The following is a 26,315-nucleotide window of genomic DNA, read 5'->3' on the forward strand; positions in this document are numbered from 1 at the left end:
CAAAAATAAAATACATTTTCAAAAGACCTGGCCTGGTTGTTTATTTGGTGTAGTCATCCTTTTTTGTGAAAGGTGGCATCAGTGAGTAAAATGGGACTTTTTAGTTACCCTTCCATTATAATTTTGCCTTTTAAAATTATTATTAAAGTCTGTCTACTTCTTGTAAAAGTTACTGGATTGGTAGCACTAAAACTGATATCCTTTTAATCCCAGAATGGGTAGAGCATGAGCAGAGACAGTCCAAGCATTCCTGGGCCAGTCTCCCAATTAGCCTCATCCTTGATCTGAAGGAACAACCTGTAGAGGTGACAGGAGTAGTTCATTTTCTATGCCCTGTTCAGTCCTTGGCCTGTCTGCTGAAACCATAGCCTAACAGAGTAGTTGCAATGATGTGAATGTTTGTCTTTTGGGAACTGTACCCAGAACAGCAACTCACAATATGTACTGGTGTCAGAAGTGCAAATGTTCTGTGATAAAAGTGTAAATTTAACATTTTGCAGGTTAGCTAATGGGCCTCCAGATCTGAGATGCTGTCTACTGCATCAGAAACTTCAGGTAAATATCACAAATTAAGAATGATCTGTTTCTTAATTTTTCTTTTCTCATAGGAATAATCAAGAACAATAAAACATTTTAGTCAATATAGTCTAGAGTCACTATGTGGATAGTGTTAACTCTGATGATCATTACCATGTGGTTTTCCAAACACTGTTAGTTTTCCAATTTCAGTGTAGCTTGTGGTAATTGTCACCTCTCCTAACAGCTGATAAAATCTCTGCATCAGTGCAAATTCTTCCATATTAATTATACTGCTGTCGTTTAGAACTGAGAGCCTTTTAATGCTGTTTTTAATAAGTTCCTCTCTATGGTATAATGGCATTGCTGCCATTATGTAAGTATATTAGTGAACAGTTACTAATGCATTAGAAATTAGTTGTTAATGTTTTTATCTTTCTAGATGTTAAACTGTTGCATCGAAAGAAAGCAAGCAAGGGATGAAGGGAAAAAACCATATACATCTGATTGTTCCCCTGGTTCTCCTGGTGATACTGGGAAAGCAGTAGACTGTTCAGGTGGAGATTATCAAAAGGAGACTGGAAAGGAAAGAGGAGAGGCTGGGAAATCTTGGGAATCATGGAGTGACAGTGAAGAAGAATTTTTTGAATGCCTTAGTGACACAGAAGAACTGAAAGGAAATGGACAAGAAAATGGAAAGAAAGGAGGAACAAAAGAAGGAATTAAAGAATCTGCAAACTTAAAACCAGAAGGTCGTCTACATCCGCATGGAAAACTGACTTTGCTGCATCCCGGAGAACCTCTCTACATTCCAGTAACACAGGTTAGAAAGTAGTCGCTTAGCAGTGTGATTTTTATCAACTTGCTTTTATAACCATTTATTGGTAGGTTTGGTAGCACTTCCCATTATAAGACCCTGTTTTCAGTTGCTTAAAACTTTTGCAAACTTTAACCATTAGAGGTAAAATTTTACATGCTGGGTTTCTGCTCCATGCTGAATTTATTGGAAAACTTCAGCCAAGATGGTTCAGCTGTTTCCAAGAACAAAGCTAGGAAAATACGTTATTTTGGCCATGTTAAAAAAATTCTGGCAACATTTCTCTTTGAACAGCTCTAGCACCACCATGCTTTGGAGCAGAGACTTGAAATTTGGCAGGGGGTAGACTTTGTGTCAGGAATGTGCCTCTTGCTGTCGCAAAGACAATCTGACCAAATTTGGCCAATTTACAGGCCTTTGAAAGAATCACAATTTGCATATGCTCTGTAGAGACACACAGATTTTAGTAGCTAAATTCCCTAAAGACTCTGTCCACACTGGGCATAATCTAGCCTGGGACTAAGCAGGATTTTCCTTGCAATTGCAGCTCTGAGCTGTGGAATGTGCTAGGTCCGGGTCCAAGTATCTGAACTGAGAGGAGGGAGCCTGTCTTCCCTGTGGTCTCAATGTTGTTCTGCTCCAGGCAATGTGGGGAAGGAAATGGACTGATTTCAGTGCAGAAGGGACAAGAGGCAGACCTGTGGGGGAAGTAGATTGGGACAAGGAGGTGGAGAAGTTACTGAGTGTGAAGTCTGGCAGGGGTAAGGAGAGGAAAATTGGGACTGTGAAATGGGATAGAGATGAGACTAGGATTGGCTGGCCAAGGAGACTGGGAGCCAGTAGGTGGGTGGGGAGACTGAGGCTATATCTACACTTGCAAGTTTTTTCACCAAAAGTTACACCACTTTTATTAAAGCGCTTTAATTAAAACTGCCATTGCATGTCCACACTAGTAGCTCTTCCAATGACACAGAGAGCAGTGCACTGTAGTAGGTATCCCACCGTACAACTGGCCGCAGGATGCTTTGGGAAGGGTTTGTAATGCCTAAAGGGGCATGTACAGCATCACATGATGCAGGTTTCTCAGTCCTATTGTTCCATGGGCATCTTATAGATCACTGGTTTTCAAACTTTTTTCTGGGGACCCAATTGAAGAAAACTGATGTCCATGACCCAACGGAGCTGGGGATGAGAGGTTTGGGGTACAGGAAGGGGTTCCGGGTTTGTGGGGGCTCAGGGCTGGGGCAGGGGATTGAGGTGCGGACTTGCCTCCAGTGGCTCCTGGTCGGCAGCGCAGCTGGGGTGCAGAGGCAGGCTTCTCACTTGTCCTGGCACCACCGCCCACGTGGCGCCCTGGAAGCAGCCAGCAACAAGTCCGACTCCTGGGTGGAGGTGCACAACTGGCTTCGTCTAACTCTCGCCCGCAGGCACCGCCCCCATCTCCAGTTCCCATTGGCCGGGAGTACGGAGCCGGTACTCGGGGCGGGGATACCGCGCAGAGCTCTGTGGTCCCCCTGCCTAGAAGCCGGATCCGCAGCTGGCCACTTCCGGGGTGCAGCACAGTGTTGAAACTGGTAGGCACTAGCCTGCCTTAGCTGGATAGCACCGCCGACGGGACTTTTAACATCCTGGTCAGTGGTGCTGACCAGAGTGACCCAGTGCCTGACATGCCGTGACCCAGTACTGGCTTGTGACCCGAAGTTTGAAAAACGCTGTTCTAGATTGCCAGCTGCTTTTCAACTGAAGTGTGTGGGGGAACTATACTCAGAGCACCGACTCACAATATGTACTAGTGTCAGAAGCGCAAATGTTCTATGGTAAAAGTGTAAATTTAACATTCTGCATTGGAGTTTCTCCTGAGACACGGCAGTGCAGAAGGAACTGAGAGGGTGGGTCACCCACACAGCCTGGTATAGCCTTGGTGTGGGGTACAAGGATATCAATGGCACATGTGCAGGCCAAATGGACACTGTTAATGAAAATCTCTGATCAAGTGTGCATGGGGTGCATGCACATTAAGAGTGGAGCACTCATAGGGACACACATCTTGAGGAACTACAGTTACTGCACAGGATGAGTAACCATTTCTTTCGTGAATCAGCTGATATACACTGAAAAGTTACATTGGCATAGCTGCATCTCTCAGGAGTATGAAAAATCCACACCCCTGAGAGACGTGGTGAAGCCGACCTAACCCCTGGTGTACACAGTGCTTAAGTCGGTGAAAGAATACTTCCGGTGACCTAGCTCCTTGCCCTCAGGGAGGTGAATTACCTCAGTTACAGGAGAACCTCTCCCGTCACTGTAATAAGGGTCTGCACTGAAGCACTCCAGTTGTACAGCTGCAACATCATTGCAATTGTAGACACAGCCTAAGTCCTTTTGTGAATCTAGCCCTTTGTCTTTTTCAACATTACAGGAACCAGCACCCATGACAGAAGATCTGCTGGAAGAACAGTCTGAAGTATTGGCTAAACTGGGAACATCAGCAGAAGGAGCTCACCTTCGGGCACGCATGCAGAGTGCTTGCTTACTCTCAGATATGGAGTCTTTTAAGGTATATGCTGCTTGCAGAGTTCTCTGGGGCTATTTTGACATGAGCAAGCTGGGATAATTGGTCAAGATGAATAATTTTGAAGGATCTCCTGACAGCTGTTTTCTTCCCTTGCTATCTGTTTTAAACCTTGCTATTTTCCTAAATGAAAATTTCAGGGTACATTTAAAAATTCTCTGTTTATAATTCTTCTAAAGCTTAAATTTAAAATCTGTTTAAAAAAACAAAAACCCTCAAAGTAGGTATGTGTACCACACTACTTAGAGATGCAACACTTCATAGTAACTTTTCTAGCACAAGCTGTTTTTGAAAACCTAAAGTAGCAATGTAAAATATGACTTAAAGGAAGGTGGGGAACATTCAGTTTGGCAAATTTTACTGTGTGGACAACCATGCCTTCTTCAGTTTCAGCCTTCTGGTGACAATATAGGAGCAGAAACCAATTGTGCCATTGTTAAATGAGGCTTTTTAACTTACTGGGACCGTTTGATTTGTAACATAAAAGTTAATAGGCTACTCCCATTTAATGATTTGGTACAAAAAATGAAGTTGGTTGGCAAGCAGGCATCAGCACTTTTATTGGCATTAAAACAAGTGTTTGCCACCTGCTTCAGTAACCAGTATAAAGCTCAGTTTAGAAAGTATTTTAGTGCAGCCTATGACTTTTTCAGGCACTGAGTGATGACAGTGTGATTTTTATTTTCCATCTCCAGTTTTCTTACAAAGTCACAACAATTTGTTATAAATCTCCTTTTCTCATGCTAATTGGAATCGCATGTGTTAAACCTCTTTTGCATCATTGACAAGGCAAACGCCTAATTTTGAGCTTGCTTGAAATAACTGGTAAACCTGTACTGATTTGTATAAGAGGATGCATTTTTTTATTGCGTTATCTTTCCATTGCTGTATACCATTTAATAATGTGAATGTTCGGTGCTTTTCTAGTGCCCCTTTTCTAGTGCTGACACAGTGAGTTGGTGGTTTGTGATTAGAACTCAGGAATTCCTGGCTCCTAGCCCTTAGCTCAGTCCATGAATCCACATTTCCCTGTTAACCAGATGGTATATAGAGAAACTCTATTAAAAATTTAATAAATATATTTTATCTTATTTTTTTTCTTCCATTCTAGGCAGCTAACCCTGGCTGTTGCCTGGAAGATTTTGTGAGGTGGTACTCACCTCGAGATTACATTGAAGAGGAAGTGGTTGATGAAGAGGGGAATAGAGTACTTAAGGGTGAACTGAGTGCCCGAATGAAGATTCCCAGCAACATGTGGGTAGAGGCGTGGGAAACAGCAAAGCCAGTTCCAGCCCGGAGGCAGAGGCGACTGTTTGATGACACTAGAGAGGCCGAGAAGGTAAAAAGCTCTGTGTTGTGGTAGTCTGTTCTGTGATTCCTAGTAAACATGTAATGGTCTATTATGAAAGATTTAACCAGTAACTTGTAACTGGACTGCTTTTTTGCCAGTATAACTGTTCTTAGAACAACTTTCTGAAATTTGAATAAATAATGCAGTTGCCTTTTGAAAACCTGTCCAACTGTAACTTGGTAAGTTGTGTTACTTAGGGACTTATTTGCATTTCTAATAAATGAAATGAAGATTTTGATTACATTCAGTGTTCTAATTTCTTGAAACTTTCATTATTTGCAGTTTCTTTACTTACTGTTGTAGTGGAATTAGAATCACAAATTACAGATGAGAAAGACTTAAGTCCCATCTCCCTGCAGAATATTTTCTGGAGCTTTGTTATAGAGCTTTCATCATGAGGACTAACATCACAGCATACTTTTGAGGCTAATGATTCTTGTATCTATCTCAGGTTTCAGAGTAGCAGCCGTGTTAGTCTGTATTCGCAAAAAGAAAAGGAGGACTTGTGGCACCTTAGAGACTAACCGATTTATTAGAGCATAAGCTTTCGTGAGCTACAGCTCACTTCCTCAGATGCATATCGTGGAAACTGCTGGTGCAGATAAAGCCTGCTGCAGTTTAGTCTCTAAGGTGCCACAAGTCCTCCTTTTCTTTTTGTATCTATCTCATTAATGTTGTAGTGGGTGAAGTGCAGCTTAATGTTCCATTTTTGCAATTTAAGGATTGGTGCTCATCAGTCATAGTTAATCTTATTTTTGTTAAATGAATTTTGTCATTAATGTATTAATTTTGTGACATACCATAGGTGCTTCACTATCTTGCAGTTCAGAAACCATCTGACCTTGCAAGGCATCTTTTGCCTTGTGTCATCCATGCAGCTGTACTAAAGGTAAAGGAAGAAGGTAAATAACATATAATAAGCAATTAAAATGTTTTTAAGAGCAGTGATGATACTATGACTAAAGTTGTGTTGTCTTTTAGAAACGCTGGAAGATATCGCTTCAGTTAAGAAGATTATTAAGCAGATAATATCTCATTCCAGTAAAGTTCTAAGATTTCCAAACCCAGAGGACAAAAAATTGGAAGTAAGCCTGTCATGTTAGCCAGGGATAAAAACTTTGCAGATCTCAGTACTGTCTATAGTTTGTGTTTAAAGTGCTGATTTTTTTTTCTTCTCCTTCCCCTGTTCAAAAAAAAAAAATCACCCTTATACAGGAAATAATTGCTCAAATTATGAGTGCAGAAGCTATCATTGCCAGGGCAAGGTCACTGAAAGCAAAATTTGGGATAGAGAAATGTGACCAGGAGGAGGAAAAAGAAGATCTGGAAAGGTGACTGATACTTTATTAGTTTACTCTCTTTGGTGCTTCTCCCCATATTTTTCTAGGTTCCACAGCTTCATAGATTCATCGATACTTAGGTCAGAAGGGACCATTATGATCATCTAGTCTGACCTCCTGCACAACGCAGGCCACAGAATTTCACCCACCACTCCTGCAAAAAACCTCTCACCTATGTCTGTGTTACTGAAGTCCTCAAATCGTGGTTTAAAGACTTCGAGGAGCAGAGAATCCTCCAGCAAGTGACCCGTGCTCCATGCTACAGAGGAAGGCGAAAAACCTCCAGGGCCTCTTCCAATCTTCCCTGCAGTAAAATTCCTTCCCGACCCCAAATATGGCGATCAGCTAAACCCTGAGCATATGGGCAAGATTCATCAGCCAGATACTACAGAAAATTCTTTTCTGGGTAACTCAGATCCCACCCCGTCTAATATCCCATCACAGGCCATTGGGCCTATTTACCATGAATATTTAATTACCAAAACCATGTTATTCCATCATCCCATCTCCTCCATAAACTTATCGAGTTTAATCTTAAAGCCAGATAGATCTTTTGCCCCCACTGCTTCCCTTGGAAGGCTATTCCAAAACTTCACTCCTCTGATGGTTAGAAACCTTTGTCTAATTTCTTGTCTAAATTTCCTCGTCGACAGTTTATATCCATTTGTTCTTGTGTCCACACTGGTACTGAGCTTAAATAATTCCTCTCCCTCTCCGGTATTTATCCCTCTGATATATTTATAGAGAGCAATCATATCTCCCCTCAACCTTCTTTTAGTTAGGCTAAACAAGCCAAGCTCCTTGAGTCTCCTTTCATAAGACAAGTTTTCCATTCCTCGGATCATCCTAGTAGCCCTTCTCTGTACCTGTTCCAGTTTGAATTCATCCTTCTTAAACAGGGGAGACGAGAACTGCACATAGTATTCCAGGTGAGGTCTCACCAGTGCCTTGTATAACGGTACTAAAACCTTCTTATCCCTACTGGAAATACCTCTCCTGATGCATCCCAAGACCGCATTAGCTTTTTTCATGGCCATATCACGTTGGCAGCTCATAGTCATCCTATGATCAACCAATACTCCAAAGTCTTTCTCCTCCTCTGTTCTAATTGATGCAGCCCCAGCTTATAACTAAAATTATTGTTATTAATCCCTAAATGCATGACCTTACACTTCTCACTATTAAATTTCATCCTAGTACTATTACTCCAGTTTACAAGGTCATCCAGATCCTCCTGTAGGATATCCCTGTCCTTCTTCTCTAAATTGGCAATACCTCCCAGCTTTGTATCATCCGCATGTATTCTCCCCTTTAACCAGTTCCTTATCCACCTTTCAGTTTTCCTATTGATCCCCATCTTACCCAATTTAACTAATAAATCCCCATGTGGCATGGTATCAAACACCTTACTGAAATCTAGGTAAATTAGATCCACTGCGTTTCCTTTGTCTAAAAAAATCTGTTACTTTCTCAAAGAAGGAGATCAGGTTGGTTTGGCACGATCTACCTTTTGTAAAACCATGTATTTTGTCCCATTTACCATTGACTTGGGACAGCTTAGACAATTGCTGATGGGGAGTAATAATAATGCAGATTGCCAAGAAGCCACAACACACGAGACAGACACTTCAAAGAATGACGTTTATAACTCTTCATAGTTGGAAACATTTCTAGAGGGTTCCTGTCCTACGTATTGTGGATGCCAAATGCAATGTAATGTAATCTATCCATCTCTTCGAAAACATTGTGCTATGTGGCCTTAATTTAATGCAGTTGACCTTTTATGTAAATGTGATAAGAGTATCTAGTGTGTCTGTTGCCTGTTCTGTGCGTGTGAAAGTGCACAAGTTGAACTCCCTATGTTGTTTGGGACCTACGGATGAGAAATGTTATATAAGAACCATGTATTTTATTTTATTTTATTTATTACTGTCCTGTGCATGATGTAGAATGAAATATCCAAAAGAACCATTTTTCCCATTATTCTCCTTAGTAACATAAAGTGCTGTATTGGGGTACTTCAAGAAAACTAGTGAATAGGAGCCAGTTAGCCAAAGATTTTTTTTCTGTTCACCACCACAGTGTGACTGACTATTCCTTAGTCTGGCTAAACATGTGAATGTTAAAAAGCTGAATATTGGAATAGGCTAAATTCTTAGGGCTAAGGTGGTTGGTGTGCTAGGATGAGAGGGGTTCCTTCACTCTTGGTGCTGGGACTCTTTGGAGGAGCCATTCCTGACTAGGATCACCGCTCCCTGCTAGAAATTCTCCTAATTTCCGTCATGTGTTCTTAATGTGCTCACTTCCCCCAACTGCAGATTCTTGATTCCTCCCTGAAATTGGGAGCCTTCAGGGGGAAGATTGGACACATTGGTCAGGGGGTGGTTAAGAGCCAATAAACTGTTCTAATATGAGGCAGCTAGAAGCTGAGTCAGCAGTACAGGAGGTGAGTAAACATAGGCTGGGTTGCCTTTTCCAGCCCTGGGGGAGGGATTAGGAGTGGAGATAAGAGTTGCAGTCCCTGTTGGGATGGAGTGAAAGAAGTAGAGGGACAGATGTGTATACCACAGATGAGGGATCCAAGAGTTAAGACTTTGAAAAAAATCCTGGTAATGTAATGTCATGTGTAATACTGGAAAAATAGTAAGTTTCTAAACTGGGTGTTCAGATTTAATTTTGAACGTATGTCTTCCTAGTAGTGCTCTTAGTGCTGGAACTGTTTTTACACTCAAGTTAGATGGGGAGTTTTTGTAGTTCTTACAGGAAAGAGTTTTGAAGATGTCATGTGAAAATAATTAAGAACTGATACAGTTAAGAACTTGGATGCTCACCTTTTCCTTCCTTTCATTATTTTGTGCTTCCAGGTTTGTAAATTGTCTTCTGGAGCAGCCAGAAGTATCAGTCATTGGTGCAGGAAGAGGACCTGCTGGTAGTATCATCCACAAGTTATTTGTGAATGCGCAGAGGGTAAGATAGAATTTTCAATTGATTCGCTGATACCTTTCAGTTAGACAGTATGAGGCAACAACTTTCCATGTGATGCTGATTTCTTCTATCTATAAATAGGCATGAGGTTTTTTGGTTTTTTTTTTCCTTCTTCGAATGAAAACAATTTTGGCAATAGTAGAACTTTAACTACATGAAGAAAGGAGAACAAAAGCCATGGGATATTATAAGACTGTGAATGCGGCTAGGTAGACAGCCATCTAAGTGATCTTAAAGTGAAGATCACTTTTAAATATGACTAACAATGCCATTGTGTGATTCTGCATTTGTATCTAGCTTTCCTGATCAAATGTGCTCAGTTTATAAATAAAGATTTTTTACTTCCAGCCCTGAAAACTCTTCTGGGTTCTGAGTTAAAATGTTTTTTTTACTTTATCACTGGTAATAACGGTTTTGCAGGCCAAAATCTGCTCTTTGTGACTTTTCTGCAGTTCTGTTGCCTCAGTGGATTGGCACAAGTATTTCTGATTGAGATTTTGCTTAGTAAACAGTTATGTTGATGATGCAAAAGAATGAAGAGCCCCACTCTCTCTTCTGTAGCTGTGTTGGCTTTGCAGGGCTTAACAGAAAAAAAGCGGTACAAATGTATTTTTGTCAATAAAAGAAGTGGATATGACTCAGTATATACAGGGAGCAGACCTGATAGGTACACTGCTACTATTTTTAAGTAGTAACTTTCAGAGTAGACTTGCACTTTGAGCCTGCAATAATATGCTCTGCAATATGTGGGCCCAAAAAACAAAAGTTCAAAAAATCTAGCTTGGTATCTTTGACTATTTGGTCTTGCCCTTGTGATTTACAAGAAGAGAGAATACTCAGTAATTTAGCCCATTCCTTTTTCCACCTCCTCAGTCTCTCTCTCTCTTCCCCCCTCAACCCCCCCGGGGTGGGGAGGAACCATTCAGTTCTAATTAATTCCAGTTGCTCCCCTTCTTTTGCTAACATGGTAATGGTTTTTAAAATATGATGAGCGAAACTTGATCTTATTCAGTATTCTGAAGACAGTTGTGGCTGTTGCATTGTTACAACTGTGCCCTAGCGATAGTGAGTTCTTTTGGCAGAACACTTTCACAAAATTCAAGAGCATATAGAATTTTGCTATTTCATTAATGTTGAAATTGTGCATCATTGCAATCAAGGGTGTCACTTCTTTTTAAACTATAAAAGGACATTAAATATTTGTATTGAGACTAGTAAACTTGCTTCTGACTCTTGACCAATTATATTTGAAGTGTGCTGAAAGGTGCAATTGCACGTTGATATCCATAGCCTTGTTTCTACTTTATATTTTTTTCATTTTCAGGATTTTTACTGACTGCAGTGTTTACCACCTGGATAGCCCTACTGGCCTCTTTGTATCAAACCTTTTCCAGTTTGCCAGTTGTTTCCTTGTTGGGCATAAACTAATTTAATGTCAAACAGATACTAAACTTCCTACTAATCTTCTCACACTAAAGTTCCTTCTAAACTTCTCCCAATTTTTTAAAATGCAGTGGTACATATTGGACAATAGTATTCGTATTCAGTAGGAGTAACTCTAGTTAGAAGCAGGTTGTATTCACAGGTGCAATCCTGGAATTCTCAAAGGTAAAGCTGTCTCTTCCTGTTGTTCAGTGTTCTTAAGAATAAGGGTTTGTTTTGATTCTTCTTTAGCAATACTACCAAGCATTCAGCAACTCTTATGTTGCCAGCCACATACTGATCTTGTCAGCTGTGGCAATTTTAACTTTTTTCCCCCAAGTCAGAGTGGTGTAACAGATGTTCTGTTCTTGTTCTCAAATATGTTATTGAAAGATTTCTTATCCAGTGAACTGGGATTATAGAAATGGGCTTTTACTAATTTAACTGATGAAAATAAATCTCTACTTTAACAGGCTGAGATTTGCTAAAAGGATTTTAACTTCGTTGTATCTAATTTTCCCTATGCAGCTGAATTCTGCTGCAGATACAACAAATGTAACACTACCCCATCCTGTGGTTTTCCCCCCTCCCCCCCAACTTTTAATCAAAGGCTTCTTTGTTCTATTTACAGTTTTTTTCTTTGAGAAAGGCCCACCTATATATAATGTTGCAAAATGCAATATGGCTACAAAGCATACATATATGCTGTAATATTCTATGCTCTGCCCCTTGCTGATAGACTTCTGATTAAGTGCAGCATTCAGTAGTTCCAAAACTTCAGCAGAAGTTTCTAATGTTTGTAGAAGTTTAATGCTGAAGATATACATAAATTTCAGGCTTTGACTTCTTTCAGGCAGAAATAATCAAGCTATCTTCCAGCTCTATCTCCCTATGGGGGCATTACTAGTTGAAACGTTCTTATTGATGGGACAAAAATGTAGCTTGCTATTAAATAGCAAGTTTCATTTCCAAAAATTATTTCAGCAGCGACTTGTTGGGTAAATAGAACCTGATTGACAGACTTATTATTTACTAAGTTTTGACCCTGGACTCCTGTGCATAAATTGTGTAACAATGTGTGTTATATCTGCTGTGTTCTCAAAATACATGTTTGTCACAACAGCTCTCCTGACTTCAGTGTATGCTGTCTTTAAAACAATCTTAAAATCTCTGTCTAACCTTTATAAGTTATCTGACTTGCGTTTGTTTCTATCTTTCATCACTGGTTCTCTTCTCATCCCTCTCAAGATGACTGAATCTTCTGATGAGGTAACTAGCTTTTGTCCCTTGTTTTCTGCTCATCTTCCTAGCTTCATGTAAGGGAATAGAGAATAGCTTTTGAGTAGATATAGTACAACAGTTTCATAGGATTTGTACATATCACATATCTTAAGCATAAAAATTATTCTCTCTCTCCACTTTCAAACTGGCTTCTGCTCATCCACATATTTTTGAAATGTAACATGATGTGAAAAAACAGAGTTTGTAAAAACACTAAACATCTCATGTAATGAAGTTTAAATATGAGAAGTTAATTCTTTATGAAGCAGAGGCTTTTCACAGTGCATCCTGTTTTCATCTGTTAGAAATATCGTGGATATTGCCATTGTACTGCACATAAACATTATGTTGTTCACTGGTTGGGATCAGCAACATAAAAGTGCTAGCTGTACTGTCTCATTTGCTCTGCCATGGTAGATCACAGTTACCCCACTTCTTGGCCAGTAAAAATCTGATATATTGCAGAGAGTTCTCATTGGGTATGTCTACACAGTAAAGAGCCCTGCCCCCACCTGTAGGGTCCCGGAGCTTGGGGTCCAGTCTGAGCCCAGCAGTCTAGATGGCAATGAAACAGTCCGAGCCCAAGACGGCTGGCATGGCCAGCCGCAGATTTTTGTTGTTGCTGTGCAGACATGCCTATTGAGTCTGGAAATGAAGGACAGGGCAATGATTTGAGTGCACTGTAGGACTTGACCTGTGTAGTGGCCCTAATACTTCAAGGGGATACTGTCTTTAGACTTTTGTAGCCCCTCTCAGACATGCCTGGATAATAAGGGAAGTATTGTGAGCCCTAACTGAAGAATTAAGCATTTTTCCTATTCATATCTCTTGTCTCCAATGGTGTCAAAAGTTAGTGAAAGATGGACTAGCTTTACCAGCTGCATGTATAAGGTTCTTACATCTGAGTGTGTGCAATGCTATTCCTTGGTGTCTTACTATGTGCCTACATGTAGCCTTTTGGTGTGTAAATTACCACATTTTGTTTTTTCTCTTTCAAAATAATTTCTGATATTGGTGTTAAGAATAACCTGCCTTTAAGTGACGCTTCTGGTTCTGTTTAAGGTTGCCACAATGACTTCACTTGATGATGAACTGAAGAGGTCAGGCTCATCAGATGAACGGAGACTGAATTTAGGAGCAGTTGCAGATTTCCCACCGCCTGCAGGCCGGGAGCTCATTTTACGCATAACTGTACCTCGACCTGCACCTTACTCTAAACCACTGCCTCAGCGTATGTACAGTGTAATCACAAAAGAGGATTTTCGACTTGCTGGTGCCTTTTCAGCTGATACAACATTCTTCTGATGTCACTAGCTTTTAGTTATCTTGTATGTCTTCACAAGTGGAACACTGTCTGTCTCTCTCTCTCTCTCCACGGAAATAAACACTATGGACCATGCCAATCTGTGGACAAGGAGAGGGACGGGTAATTAGTGATCAAGAATAACTTTTCCTTAAGGAGTCGAATCAGCATCTCCAAGCGATGCCTGCATCAACCCTTATTTCTGATATTTGGGACAGCTCTACAAGTTACTAGACACTTCAACTGTCTAAAAATCTCCCCTCTGTCCAAAGAGTTGTACATTTTTGCATTAGCTAGTTTAACAATGGATACTTCACTGGGCTTCATACAAATACTTCATGTTGAAATTACAGTGCAGTACATGCTGCTTTTCAGTTTCTAATCTAGTCCTACTAAAGTTGTGTTAGGCAGTCTATTTGAAGTGTAAACCTTAAATAGTTGTATTTATTATCATATATAAAAAATATAATCTTAAATTTTTCACTGAATTCCAATGGCTGATTTTAAAATGCTATTAGTTTGAGCAAAATGTATCTAGAGAAAATTCAATCTTGTGCTAAACTCTTAACATGAAGTATTTGCCTAAAAAAGCCCTGGATTACATGAATTGGGTATCTTTTTTTCTCTGAACTGCTGAAATGGATATTTTTGGCTATAACAGGGTATTAAGCCTAAAAATCAACCAGCCTTTAAATTGATCATTTACAATTTTCGAGCTTTTATGTCCTCCTGGCTTGGAAGGAAGCATGTTTCCAACTGCAGTATAGACACACTCATTAGCTCTCCTTCAGCTAGTGTGCTAAAAATAGCAGTGGGGCCATGGTGCCTCAGGCTAGCTGCCAGAATACAATCAGTCCTGACTCCCTGGGCACATATTTGGGCGGCTAATCCGAGGCATTGTGGCCACACTGCTTTTTTAAGTGCACTAGGTCAAACAGAGCCAATGTGTCTGTCTACTCATGCTAGGGAGCATACTCACAGCTACAGTAAAGAAATACCTTAAATGTGAGACAGCTGGGCCAAAACTATATGTAAATCATGATTACTTAAGCAACTTATTGATGCTTATAGATAGCCTACAGCATGCATCTGTGTTCCTGTTGATCTGGTAATAAAAGTATTATGAAAGAAATATGAATCACATGCTGTAAACTGCTTGTCAAATACCATACAAACAGTATAATTTTAATGTGTGTGTTGATGATTTAAAATAATCCTTATTACAACAACTTGTGTTGGTCTGAATCAGCAAAGGATCATAGCTGCATTGTAAATGTCAAAATGGCTGTGAAACACAGTTTTGTTGCTTGCACTTATTTGTCTTTGGACACAATACAATAAATCTTAATGTAATTGGCTATTGAAATTGTCCACTTTACTTGTTCAGTTAAAGTGGTAGTACCTCAGGCAATACATGTGGTAGGTATTAATGTACAAGTTAATTCTGGAACACAATCACTTGCAGTAACAGCTTAAAATTTTGACAAATAGGGAAGATGCCCATCTTTTCTCTTCATGACAATGTGTGAACATCCAGAGGTTTGGGATCTTGACTACTTTTGAAAATTGCACCTCAAGTAGCAAAAGTGCCTAAGGCCCAGATCCTCAAAGGTATTTAGGTGCCTAATTCCCATTCATTTTGTCGTACATAAATACTGTTTGAGCATCTGTACCTAAGCACACTTTAACCTTTTACTCTGTACCTATTAGAACATTTTATGGCATGGAAAATTCAATCATGACATTCCTTTTTTGTGAGTATTATTGTAAAACTTAGTGTGTTGTATTAGGAACAGGTGTCCCACTGGGCTTAGATCTTATCACAGTAGAAGTGGGGTCTAATAGAACCATACGTGAGTAGACCAAATAAGCAACCACATTCCAAGGAATGATGGACAGAAACCCTTACGAATTATTCCAGAGCTGGCAGTGGACCAGGTTCGTATTTGAGAGGGTAACTAGCCAAACTCCATATTTAGAGGCGAGGAAAGTCTTTCACAGGCCAGTTTTGTGATATAACTTTAACTGATTTTCCATTCCTCTCCCATTTTCCAGGTGCAAGGACCTACTGAGTTAAGAAATCTTGGTGTGAACTTTTGTACTATACCTTTCCCATATTTTTAAACCAATTCACATTGCCATGGTACCTGCAAAGTATAGCTAACTTCCTTTTAGGGGGAAAAAAAAGGCAAAACCCCTCCATTTGTGTTTGTATAGTAGTCTCTGGTATCATGTCCTTTTTAAATTTTATTCCTAGCATAGACATCACTGCATTCTGTTCCCCTGAAGGATTTTGTATAAAGCTAGTGTTGAGTAATTACCGTTTTTTTGTTTTTTTTTTTTTTGTTCAGTGACGGTTCTGGAAAAGGGGGCGAGGAATTTCTTTGACCCAAAATGAATTTTAAAAAAAAATTGTAAAAAATTTTGATGAATTTCAGGTTGAACAGATTGATCCAGAATGGAGGAGTGGTGACATCCTTTAACTTTTAGCTTAGTAGTTACAGCACTTAGCTGGGCTATATTTTCCCCTCTGCCTGCTATGTAGAAGGTATTTGAACCTCCTACATGACTAGAGAATGCCCTAGCTATTCAACGGTTGTTAAATGATTAGAGCAGGGCCTAGAACAGAGGTGGGCAAACTATGGCCTGCAGGATCATCCTGCCCGGCCCCTGAGCTCCTGGTCTGGGAGGCTAGCCCCTCGTCCCTCCCCCACAGCCTCAGCATGCTGCGCTGCTGGCCCGGGAGAGGGCTGCACTGTGTGGGCAGGGGGGCTCACCTGCAGCCTCAGGAGGAGCATTGGGCGGCTGCGCAGCTGGCTTCTGTCTGGCTACGCGGCTGCCCCTGCTCCTCCTGAGTCTGCCCATGTTTGCAGGGCTGTATTCTGAAAGAGGCTTTAGAGGGGGACTTGTCAGGGGGTGGGGGGTGTAGATAGGGAGCTGGAGGGGGTGGTCAGGGGAGTTAGATGGGTTGGGGGTTCTGAGGGGCACAGTCAGGGGATGGGAAGTGGGAGGGGATGGATAGGGTTAGGGGAGGTAAGGCCTCCTCTATCCAGCCCTCCATACAGTTTTGGAACCCCGATATGGCCCTCAGGCTAAAAAGTGTGCCCACCCCTGGACTAGAACATGGGTCTCCCACCTCCAGAGTGAGTGCCCTAATTCAGGGGCTCTCAACATCTCCAGGCTACTGTACCCCTTTCAGGAGTCTGATTTGTCTTGTGTACCTCAGGTTTCAACCCACTTAAAAGATAAAAATACTACAGCACACTATTACTGAAAAATTGCTTACTTTTTCATTATTACCATATAATTATAAAACAAATTAATTGGAATATAAATATTGTACTTACATTTCAGTGTATAGTATATAGAGCAGTATAAACAAGTCATTGTCTATATGAGATTTTAGTTTGTATTGAATGTTAGTGCTTTTTATGTTGCCTGTTATAAAACTAAGCAAATATCTAAATGAGTTGATGTATCCTCTACGTACCCCTGCCTTAATCAACAGACTAGAGTCATTCTCATGCATTCCCTGGCCCACTGACTATCCACTGTGATATGTAGTGGCAATTCATAGTCAGTCATAATTTATACATGGTGGAACAGCTTCAAAAGAAGAGATTGAGAGATTCACACCAGAATTTCCCCAGAGGCCTGCAGTGAAGGCACTATTTTGGGGGGAGGGAGACCTAAGTGTGACAGGTTCCCACTAGGGTGCCACCTGGAACTGGGGTACCACTAAGCCTCTGACTCACCAGCCTGGGCTCCTTCTCTCACTGCACAGCTGTGACAAGCTGCACTTTCACCAGCATTCATACAGGTAGGGACACACCCAGCTGTAGTTACATGCAAGCTTTCTAACCACCAGCTTCCCAAGCTGGGACCCCAGTACTGTCCTGCCCTGGTCAAATCTAGCCAGTATACGGGTTTAATACCTGGTCTGCCTCTCCATCAATGGGAAAAGAACAATGCACGCTTCTTGTAACCAAGCAGAGATTTTCCCCAAGCACTTGAGTGGAAGATCACTGGTTTAGATTAAAACATAAAATAAGTTTAACTAGAGAAAGATGGATTTTAAGTGATAGCAAACAGATCAAAGCAGATTACTTAGTAAATAAACTGAGTTTAAGATATGGTGATAAACAGGCTGGCAGATTCTTAAGGCTGCCTTGGCTCTGCAGGTTGGGTTTTCTAGATTTTCATCTACAGGTTTGAAATTCCTCTACCCTGGGACCATCACTTGTCACAGTTCAGTCCTTGTTCCTTAGGTGTTTCTAGGTGTGTTTTAGGGAGAGTGAGGTCCCCTCATGATGTATTCTCCCCCCCCCCCCATATCTTCTTCCCACTTGCTAGAAAGCTCTTTTGCTGTGACCTGAGTCAAACAGTTCCCATTGTGTAGTGCTATCTCTGAGAGGTTTCTGTTGTACACATTCCCTGGGGTAATCGTTATGCTTGTGTGCATTTCCTCAATAGGCCATTAACATTGTTTTTACAATTGTACCTGTGAGGCAGCTTGTGGGTGTTTTCAACTTCACAACATGTTTCAATAACACATACATAGTCAAACTTCACATACGACAATAGCACATGCAATCCAACAAGATATTAATGTCTAGCAGCTCAAGACTTTTTAGAATGATACCTCACATCGCATACTTTGTACAAAACATATCCTAATTACATGACAGTGGTGAACATTGGGGTGCCATACCAATTTCACTTCCTTCCCCACATCAAGCAAAGGGGTGAAAATCTGGCTTTTTGCTTTAGAACACTTCATTTCCTGTCTTCAGTAGCCTGATTTCATTTTAGTAGCTTTTTGGTGCACATTTCCACCTGCAGGAGCATCTGCACTCCTGACCAGCTCTTTGAAATAGTCCAATACCAGCTATTAAGCCTAAACCTGTAGGACTTATTCCCTATCGGACACATCCCCTCTTTCGTCCTCCATACTCACCCTCATTCCCTGAAATGGTGGCCTCATTTTATCTCACTTTAAATATAGTGTGAGTATATTGCGGAGAATTCTCATTTGGATGTCTACACAGCAAAGAAAAACCCACGGCTGGCCCATGCTGTTTAATTGCCGTGTAGACTTCTGGGCTTGGGCTGGAACCAAAGATTGTACTGAAGTAAATCTTTAACATACGCTAGTTCAGTATCCTTACTTGGCATAGCCTCTTCTGCATTAATGTTCTGTTTATCTTTTTACAGGCACCTTCTGCATATCATGTTTTAATCTACTCTAGCAGCTCCCACCACTACCATGCTTTCTGAATTAGATTAATCTTCTTACAGCATAGAAGCAAAAGCTTTTTGTAAAAAATCAGATTGCAATATAGAGTACGTGCATTACTTTTCTTGTGATAATTTACCAACTCCATGCAATTTTTGTAAGCTGCATAAATGAGTGCTCCATGATTTTTTTGAAATGTGCTTTAGCCAGTCACGCATCATCATCTTACCATAAATTGGCAAAACTTTTGTTGCTCAGGGGTGTGGAAAAAAAAATCCCCCTAAGCGACATAAATATCTTGGGGGGAGATGCTCGCCTGCTGACATAGCTACAGCCACTTGAGCTGGTTGTATGATGTTGATGGGAGAGCTCTCTCCCATCAGTATAACGTGGCAACACGAGCGCTGTTACAGCTGTGCTGCTGTAAGCTTGCAAGTGTAGACATGGCCTTAGTTTGTACTGACTTCTCTAGTGCTTTTTAGGTAGCCTGTTGTAAACCTAGAGAAATATCTGGATGAGTTGATGTACCCCCAGAAGTACAGGTACCCCTGGTTGAGAACCACTGCACCAGAGGCAGGGATGAGCCTGCATAAGTGACATTGTTTAATGCTGCAACATAAGAGGCAAGCAATATGAAATGCTAATAAGCTGGAAAAGCACTTACTCAGGATTTATTTTTCTATCTTGACATCAGCAGTAGTTCTCTATCCATACTCTTGAGTAGGCTGAAAGGTCTGTGGAGAGAGTTTTAGACTATAGAGGAGTATTCCATCTTATCAAGGACCTGCCACTAAGATAGAGCAGAGGTCCCTGCGTCGGCTTCACTCAGTCACAGCTCCATGGCTGCTTTCCTTTTTTATCATTTGAATCGCTCTTCCTACTAGAGGAGTGGCGAAAGCACAGAGAAGGCAATTTGGTCAGGCGCAAGTATTTGTTTCCAGTGATATAAGGTCTCAATCTGTGAAGAGTCCCATCTTTGTTTTGACTGCATGAGAAGTGGTCCAGCTGGGGTGACTTAGTTCTTTGGTCATCACATGGAATGTGTCTTGGTTCAATGGGGTGTTCTGAATTGCCTATAGCAGCTTTTGTGTTCACTCTCCCCTTTATGCAGATCAGAATGCTTAAGGTTAGGTAAGCTTCTGCTCAGGAGAGCATCTATACCACTTCAGTGTATAGACCTGAGCTCCCTTTGTGATTTGTGTATGCCAAAGTCATTGTGCTGATTGTACTAGAATGTGGTCTTTTCTCAGGTCATCCTGGTAACATAGGACAGCCAACCTGATTGTTCATTTCAAGGAGGCTGATACGTAGGACTCTTTCAACTTGACCACATACCCTTTGCATTATGGTGTTTCAGGGGCACTTTCCTTCCTAATAGGCTGGCATCTATGGTTAGGATTTTGCAGTCCAGACTGTAAATGGAGTATTCTACAATTATGGGTGGTTTCCTGGTTTCCACCAGCAGATCACTGTTGATGGTATCCTCACTTATGTCTACAAAAGAATTTCTTGCTGCAAAAGGATTCCAAGTCTTTGAGAATCCTTGGAGCTCACTTATGTACAGTCTCTCTGCATAAGGACCAGGAGACCTACAAGCCATAACTAAAAATGCAGGTAAGTTTTGCTCAGGTCCACTGGCATAGGAGGGTCCCTGGGGTTGACTGCAGAGTTTCCATCCTGAATTTCATTATCTTGGTTCATTCTGGTTTTTATCATCTTATGAAGAAGATGGGGGTAGAGCCTCAAGCACCATTTTTTTCTTGAGGGATAGATAGATGTGAGATCGGTTTCAGAGTAGTTTGATTCAAAGTTGGAGAGGGAATGGAAAAGGGATGTGAAGGAGCCTGTAGCAATATTCCTGAGATCCTGAGGAGTCAGGGCTCCAAGAATGGGATATCCTATTCCTATTTCTGGACAGAGGCAGGTCTGCTTGGACAGGAAGGAAGGATTGGGCCCATTCATTGATCTGGACTTTCCTTTGGTGTATCAAGGTCCTAGCTCCTGGAATAAAGGGAGTCCTTCTCTGGTACTTTTTTGTTTGAAGTAGAAATGAAAGAAGTTCCTGCCCTTATATAAGGGCTTCTTGAAGTTTGCTGGGTCAAATGCTTCAGTTTAACCACTTTATTTGGGTACAACCTTATGAAGCCTTCGTTCAAACAGGATTTCATCCTAGAATTTTGAGGCACAGAGAATTTACTATGCGTAATAAGGCACTTCATGGCATTCTGCCACTCTGTTTGGTTGCCTCCACCATACTTGCAGAGGGAAGTACAAGGGGAGAGGAAGGAACTTGGCAGGTGATCCTCTTTGGTGAATGATCCCCAAAAAGTCATCCCCCTAGGTTGGGGGAGGGGGTCAAAGAATATTACTCACTACTATTGCCCACATATTTGGCTTTAAAAAGCTAGAGAGATAGCACATCATTTCAGCACTGCTGCTTTGTTTGCTAGTAATTGAAAGCTCAATTAAGCTGCAGAGAAGACAAAATTCCAGCATTTGATAAACAAGGCAGTTTCTACACCAGCCAAATGTTTATTTTCTGTGCCACGCTTTCTGAATTAGATTAATCTTATTACACAGAAGCAACAGCTTTTGTAACACTCAAATTTCAATAGTGTATTAACCAATTCTTTTTTCTCTACTGGTAATTTACAGAGGCTATGTAGTTCTTGTTTATGCTGTGTAACATGACAGCAACTTAGCACCCCACTATCACCAAACTTTTATGTGTGAACAATAAAAGAAAACAAGTCTCTCAAACTTCAAACTGAAATATTTTTATTGTATTTTAACGATGAATATCCCTGTGTCCTTTCTAAGCATCTCTGGCTGTAACACAAGACAGCCTCTTGCAAAGGCTCCTCCATACCAGAACCTAATTTTCAGTCAGGTACTTGATGTTATTGATGGTCTCTCCCTCTCTCTGATGGTAGTATCTTCCTTCTTTGGCATTTTAAACTTCACTTGGGTCTGGGCTAGAGTTTGATTTTTGCTAAAACTAGTTCTGTTTGACATAGAGTCGTCATTTTCCCTGGATCAGAGTGCTGTTTTTCTCTCCATGTATCAGTCTTCCATTACTTTACTGCTTCAGATTTTTTCCTCCATATTGTTTATTGGCTATGCTAAGCAGTTTTTGTTATACTCTCAGGTATTTGCAGGAAGAGAGGTGCAGCCCAAATGTCTCACACAGGGACAGAGGTCATGATCCAGATGTTTTTTCTCTCAATTGGATACTGTGACTGGTTTTATGGCAAAGTATAAGTTTACCTGTGCACAAATGAACTTATTGTGGCAAACCAATTTTAAAAAGAAATGCCACACTATTATATTATTCTCTGCTGACTGACTACTGTTTCTAAGGTGGGTGGCTCAGTACTGGGACTTGTCCCTGCTTCACCCTCTTCTCTCATTCCACAGTACATGCCCTGCTGTTACTGAGAAAAGGATGAAATATATCATTTCATGAGGCTCATGAATAGCTTCCACAGTGGCAATTTACTCAGCTTTTGCTCCTTGTGCTACACAATCAGACCCATCTTCCCCCTAACCATGGAAGCTTTCACCCATGTGAAAGAACCTTAGACAGCAGCCAATCTGAAACAGGAACCACTTCTGCCTGTGGTCACGCTGCCATAATACAAGTCTCTGAGGAGGCTGAACACATTTCTGAGGGCTTTAAGTATGGTGAGGACCTTCATAAAACCATCAGGGCAATGATGCATTGTGACTATGACACCAGGTGCTTCCGGCAGTGTGTGTGAGATTTCCAAACAGCTGAACGAAGAGAGAGGTTTTTAACCCTTACCACAGACTATATGACTACATACCCAAGTACTTCTCCCTTTCCCACCAAACTACAGCCCCATCTCCCTCAAATAAAATGGAATTCTTCACAGTTGGTCTAGCAGACTGACAACCTTATTTTCCCCCCTCCCCACCTCCTCTACTACTTTCTGCGCAGGGAAAGGAAGGAGTAGTTCTGTTGTTTCAGTAACAGCGAAGCAGCAGAGGCAAGAAAGGCAGACTGGCTTTCTCAGAGCACAATTTGAAACACTTTGTTGTTCCAAAATTCAATAAAATGTCAAGTGAGATTCAACTGAGGAGGTGTTTTATGGCTTCCTTTATGTGTTAGAACTAGGCTTTAAATTATTCTGAGTTTTCAGATATTGTGGCCAGCTTCACTTTAATATGAGAAACTGGTGGCTTTGTTTGACTCATTGCCCTCCCTTGTTGGGCTATGATACTAGGCAGAGAGGCTGATTTTCTCTTTGCGTAAATACCAGAATTACTACACTAAAACCAGTTTGCCCCACCTTTATTTAATAAAAAAATCCTGTAACGTGCTACTATTGTATACCCTCCCCAAGACAGACTGCTTCCCATAAGCCTGACAAGCTAAACCTTTACAGATTAGAGAACATTCAGTTAATTTTTGATAAGTATAGTATTAAAGTTGATATTAAAAAGAAGTGCAAGCAGCTGAACAGCTAGGTAGGATTTAATTCTATAGCTTTAAGTCTCACAATATTGCCTGTGGCTCACAGACTGGATATTAAATAACTGAATTCTGAGATAGGGAACAAAACCCCTGCTTTTGTGTCTACCTCAGTTATTTGTCCCCTTTTGCTAGCAGTTTCTGGTGGTCTAAAATTTAATCTGTTGCAGCTTGTGCTATGGGTCTGAAAGGAAACTAAGAATTTTGGCTTTCAGTAAGTCCCCTTCTCCTAGATAAAATAAAGGTCTAGCCAGGAGCTGTTCACTTGCACTGGTTTTGTTTTCCAGGAATGAATGGGGAGACTGTCACAACAGCACAAACCCTAAGCAGTTTATAGATAATAACCTGGCAGTTAGATTTGTAATATATTCAAGCTTCCCTAGGGCTAGTTTTACCCAGCTTTGGGAACAGTCTCATCCATGGTTTTACATTTTAGTGCACACATATGGAAGTCTTTCCACTCCCTTCCCTCTACTTCCTCACCATTCATGAACTTCACTCTATATCCAACCAACAATGGCCAGATTTTAGACAGAGGTACTACATGACTGTCTCTTGGCAGGGGCACATAAAACCACCTTCACAATGCTCCCAGCAGTTCATAGTGGGCCAGAGTTCAGCTGCCCACGTGTGACACTTCCCAGGGTACAGCCTAAAGTGCTGTATTTCCTCAGCTCAGCAGTGCCTTTTACACTGCTTTATTGTGAACAGCCACTACTCCTGGTCCTACTCATACACAGCCACTAGCATGTAAAATCACTCCCAGCTGAATACATGAATGCTCTCCCAACCACTCCTGAATTACATACAGAGTAGCACCTACAAATTCTTAGTCCCAGTCTTGTTCCCCAGAAACACACAGAAAATCACAGAAAAGTAATAAAAGTTTAATTAACACAAATAATAAGGTCCATTGTTTCTTTTTCACTGTTTTCCATGGCTTCTCTGCAACTCATCTGAAATTTTTGAACAATCATCCCATGATTCAAGTAGTACCTTAATTATACACCAGGTTTGTATTCTCAAGTAGAGGTTCCCCAACACTTAATCCAAACAAGTCTCTTCCCCTAAGATGCAACAGTTCATAGGCTAGATTTCCTTTTCAGCCAGGCACCTCTCCCCCAATTCAATGTTCTTCAGGTATTCGTTGATGCCGTGAGCAGAGAGATTGGACGAGGAGAGAAAAGGGTTGTGTGAAAGTCATGGTCTCTCATTTTTGTACCTTCCTCTCTTTGAGGATTACCACCCCTCACCGGGGTGTGGATGAACAGTCCCTGGTGTACATGAGATTTGAATGGTCTCTGGGATGAAATGTAAATTTCTTGTTTACACCTTCCCCCCCTACTGCTGAATGGACCGTTAAGCAGGTAATGACCCCATAGCACCTTGCTGGCATGCTAATATGTCTATCTCTGAGAAATTGGTTTGTAGGCATTACCCAGAACTAGAACATATTTCAGTAACAATCATATAGAAAAATCTCATAATTTTACATGGCAGTGTTGTTACACACATTTCAACGGGATAATAATATTCAGCAGATTATGAGTTTTCAAATGATACCTCAAAAGGCATGCTTTGTACAAAATGTATCATAAACATATAAAAGTGATGAACAGGATGTCACAACATGTCACTGCTCTACTTCATCACCAGACTGACCCAGCCCAAAGGCTCATTTTAAACAGTAGATTTTCTAACTCAACATTGCATTTAGCATACAACCTCTCCTTCCCCACCTCATCCCTTATTTAAAATACTTTAGCAGCCTCAGAAAATTGTTCCTATAACTAAGATGCGCAGTTATCTGTTAGTCACAATTCAATGTATTTTTCAAAATTAGTACAGAGAACAAAAAACGCACCAGCATGAATTTGCTGGCAGAGTCATCAATTATAATTATTTGCTACGTACCAACAATGTTGATTTCAGAAGAAAAAATAGCCAGAGATAATAACTATAAAATGACTTATGTCTTCAGCAACCTCAACCTGCCACTAGGAAAGAGGATGTGTTTCCCCTCGAGTTGCTGACAGTAGCACTAAATCTTCACAAGAAGATTTTCTTTTATCACTTGTTGCCTCCCCAACAGTTAAAAACAAACAATACCTTGCATTTCTTGTTATAGAACTGCCTAAGCCACACATGGGTGAGTCAAAATAGGTTCCACTAATTGTCTTATGCTTTGGCTTGTTTAGGAAAAGTGGTTGAATTTAAGTCTGGTTTAGCTAGTAACCAACCTAAATGCAACCACTTTTCCTAGTTTGGCAATCATTTTAGTGTCTGCACCTGATTATTGAATGCAGCTCTATTTAATGAGCTGGCATACAAGTAGGCCACAAATGCACTCATACCTTGTAAACACTTCCCAGGGATACGAAAACGATATCCAGGGTCTCTGCGATGCACCAAATGAAGTCCTGCAACACCTTGAAGTCACCCACTCAGACAGATGTAGAAGGGTTCACTGCTTCATCAGGGGAGGATGGAGAGATTGCATTAGAGACTAGTATTTTTTACCCTTTGCAGGTGATATCCTCCTTCCTCAGTTTCCTCTTCTTGCTTCTACAGTATTTGAGTCTACATTACTTGGCCTAATCTTTGTCTCTTGTGGGGGGATCCAGCTCTGGAGACAGTAGGTGATGCAGACCTTTTAGAGCAGGGATGGGCAAACTTTTTGGCCCAAGGGCCACATCGGGGTGCAAAACTGTATGGAGCTCACAGGGCCTGCCAGCAGCCCCGACCCTGAACTCATGCCACGTGGATGAGCTGGCAGCTCTGCCCCTGCCCCTGCTGCGCTGGATGGCAGGGCAGCCCGGCCACACCCCTCCACACTGGGCAGCTGGGAACCCGGGGGATGGCTTTTAGCACACAGCTGAGCTGGGCCGCATGCAGCCTGTGGGTGGAGAACTGCTGGCTTAGAGAAAGATCCAAACATAGAGCATTGCTCTGAAGTATGTCCCTCTCCTAGACAGTGGAAGCGCCTGTCATTAACAG

At 41.2% G+C, this 26,315-nt stretch overlaps 1 protein-coding gene across 8 annotated transcripts in view; it reads left to right on the forward strand.

The window, feature by feature from the left end:
* Nucleotides 1–14,953, forward strand: part of RAB3GAP1 (RAB3 GTPase activating protein catalytic subunit 1) — a 49,735-nt gene extending 34,782 nt beyond the window's left edge. For 5 of the 8 annotated variants that reach the window (XM_073305326.1, XM_073305328.1, XM_073305329.1 and 2 more), the window contains 10 exons: nucleotides 501–555; nucleotides 959–1,339; nucleotides 3,753–3,890; nucleotides 5,017–5,244; nucleotides 6,062–6,158; nucleotides 6,238–6,341; nucleotides 6,472–6,587; nucleotides 9,461–9,563; nucleotides 12,252–12,272; nucleotides 13,347–14,953. In XM_073305326.1, coding sequence (XP_073161427.1) covers nucleotides 501–555; nucleotides 959–1,339; nucleotides 3,753–3,890; nucleotides 5,017–5,244; nucleotides 6,062–6,158; nucleotides 6,238–6,341; nucleotides 6,472–6,587; nucleotides 9,461–9,563; nucleotides 12,252–12,272; nucleotides 13,347–13,589 — 1,486 coding nt within the window. In that variant the 3' untranslated portion in view covers nucleotides 13,590–14,953. Of the gene's footprint in view, nucleotides 1–500; nucleotides 556–958; nucleotides 1,340–3,752; nucleotides 3,891–5,016; nucleotides 5,245–6,061; nucleotides 6,159–6,237; nucleotides 6,342–6,471; nucleotides 6,588–9,460; nucleotides 9,564–12,251; nucleotides 12,273–13,346 lie in introns of those variants that run through there. The other 3 variants (XM_073305327.1, XR_012154220.1, XM_073305332.1) reach the window with 3 other exon arrangements.
* The last annotated feature ends 11,362 nt before the right edge of the window (nucleotides 14,954–26,315 follow it).

The sequence above is a fragment of the Lepidochelys kempii genome, chromosome 11 (genome assembly GCF_965140265.1).
Source record: "Lepidochelys kempii isolate rLepKem1 chromosome 11, rLepKem1.hap2, whole genome shotgun sequence".
Classification (NCBI taxonomy): domain Eukaryota; kingdom Metazoa; phylum Chordata; order Testudines; family Cheloniidae; genus Lepidochelys; species Lepidochelys kempii.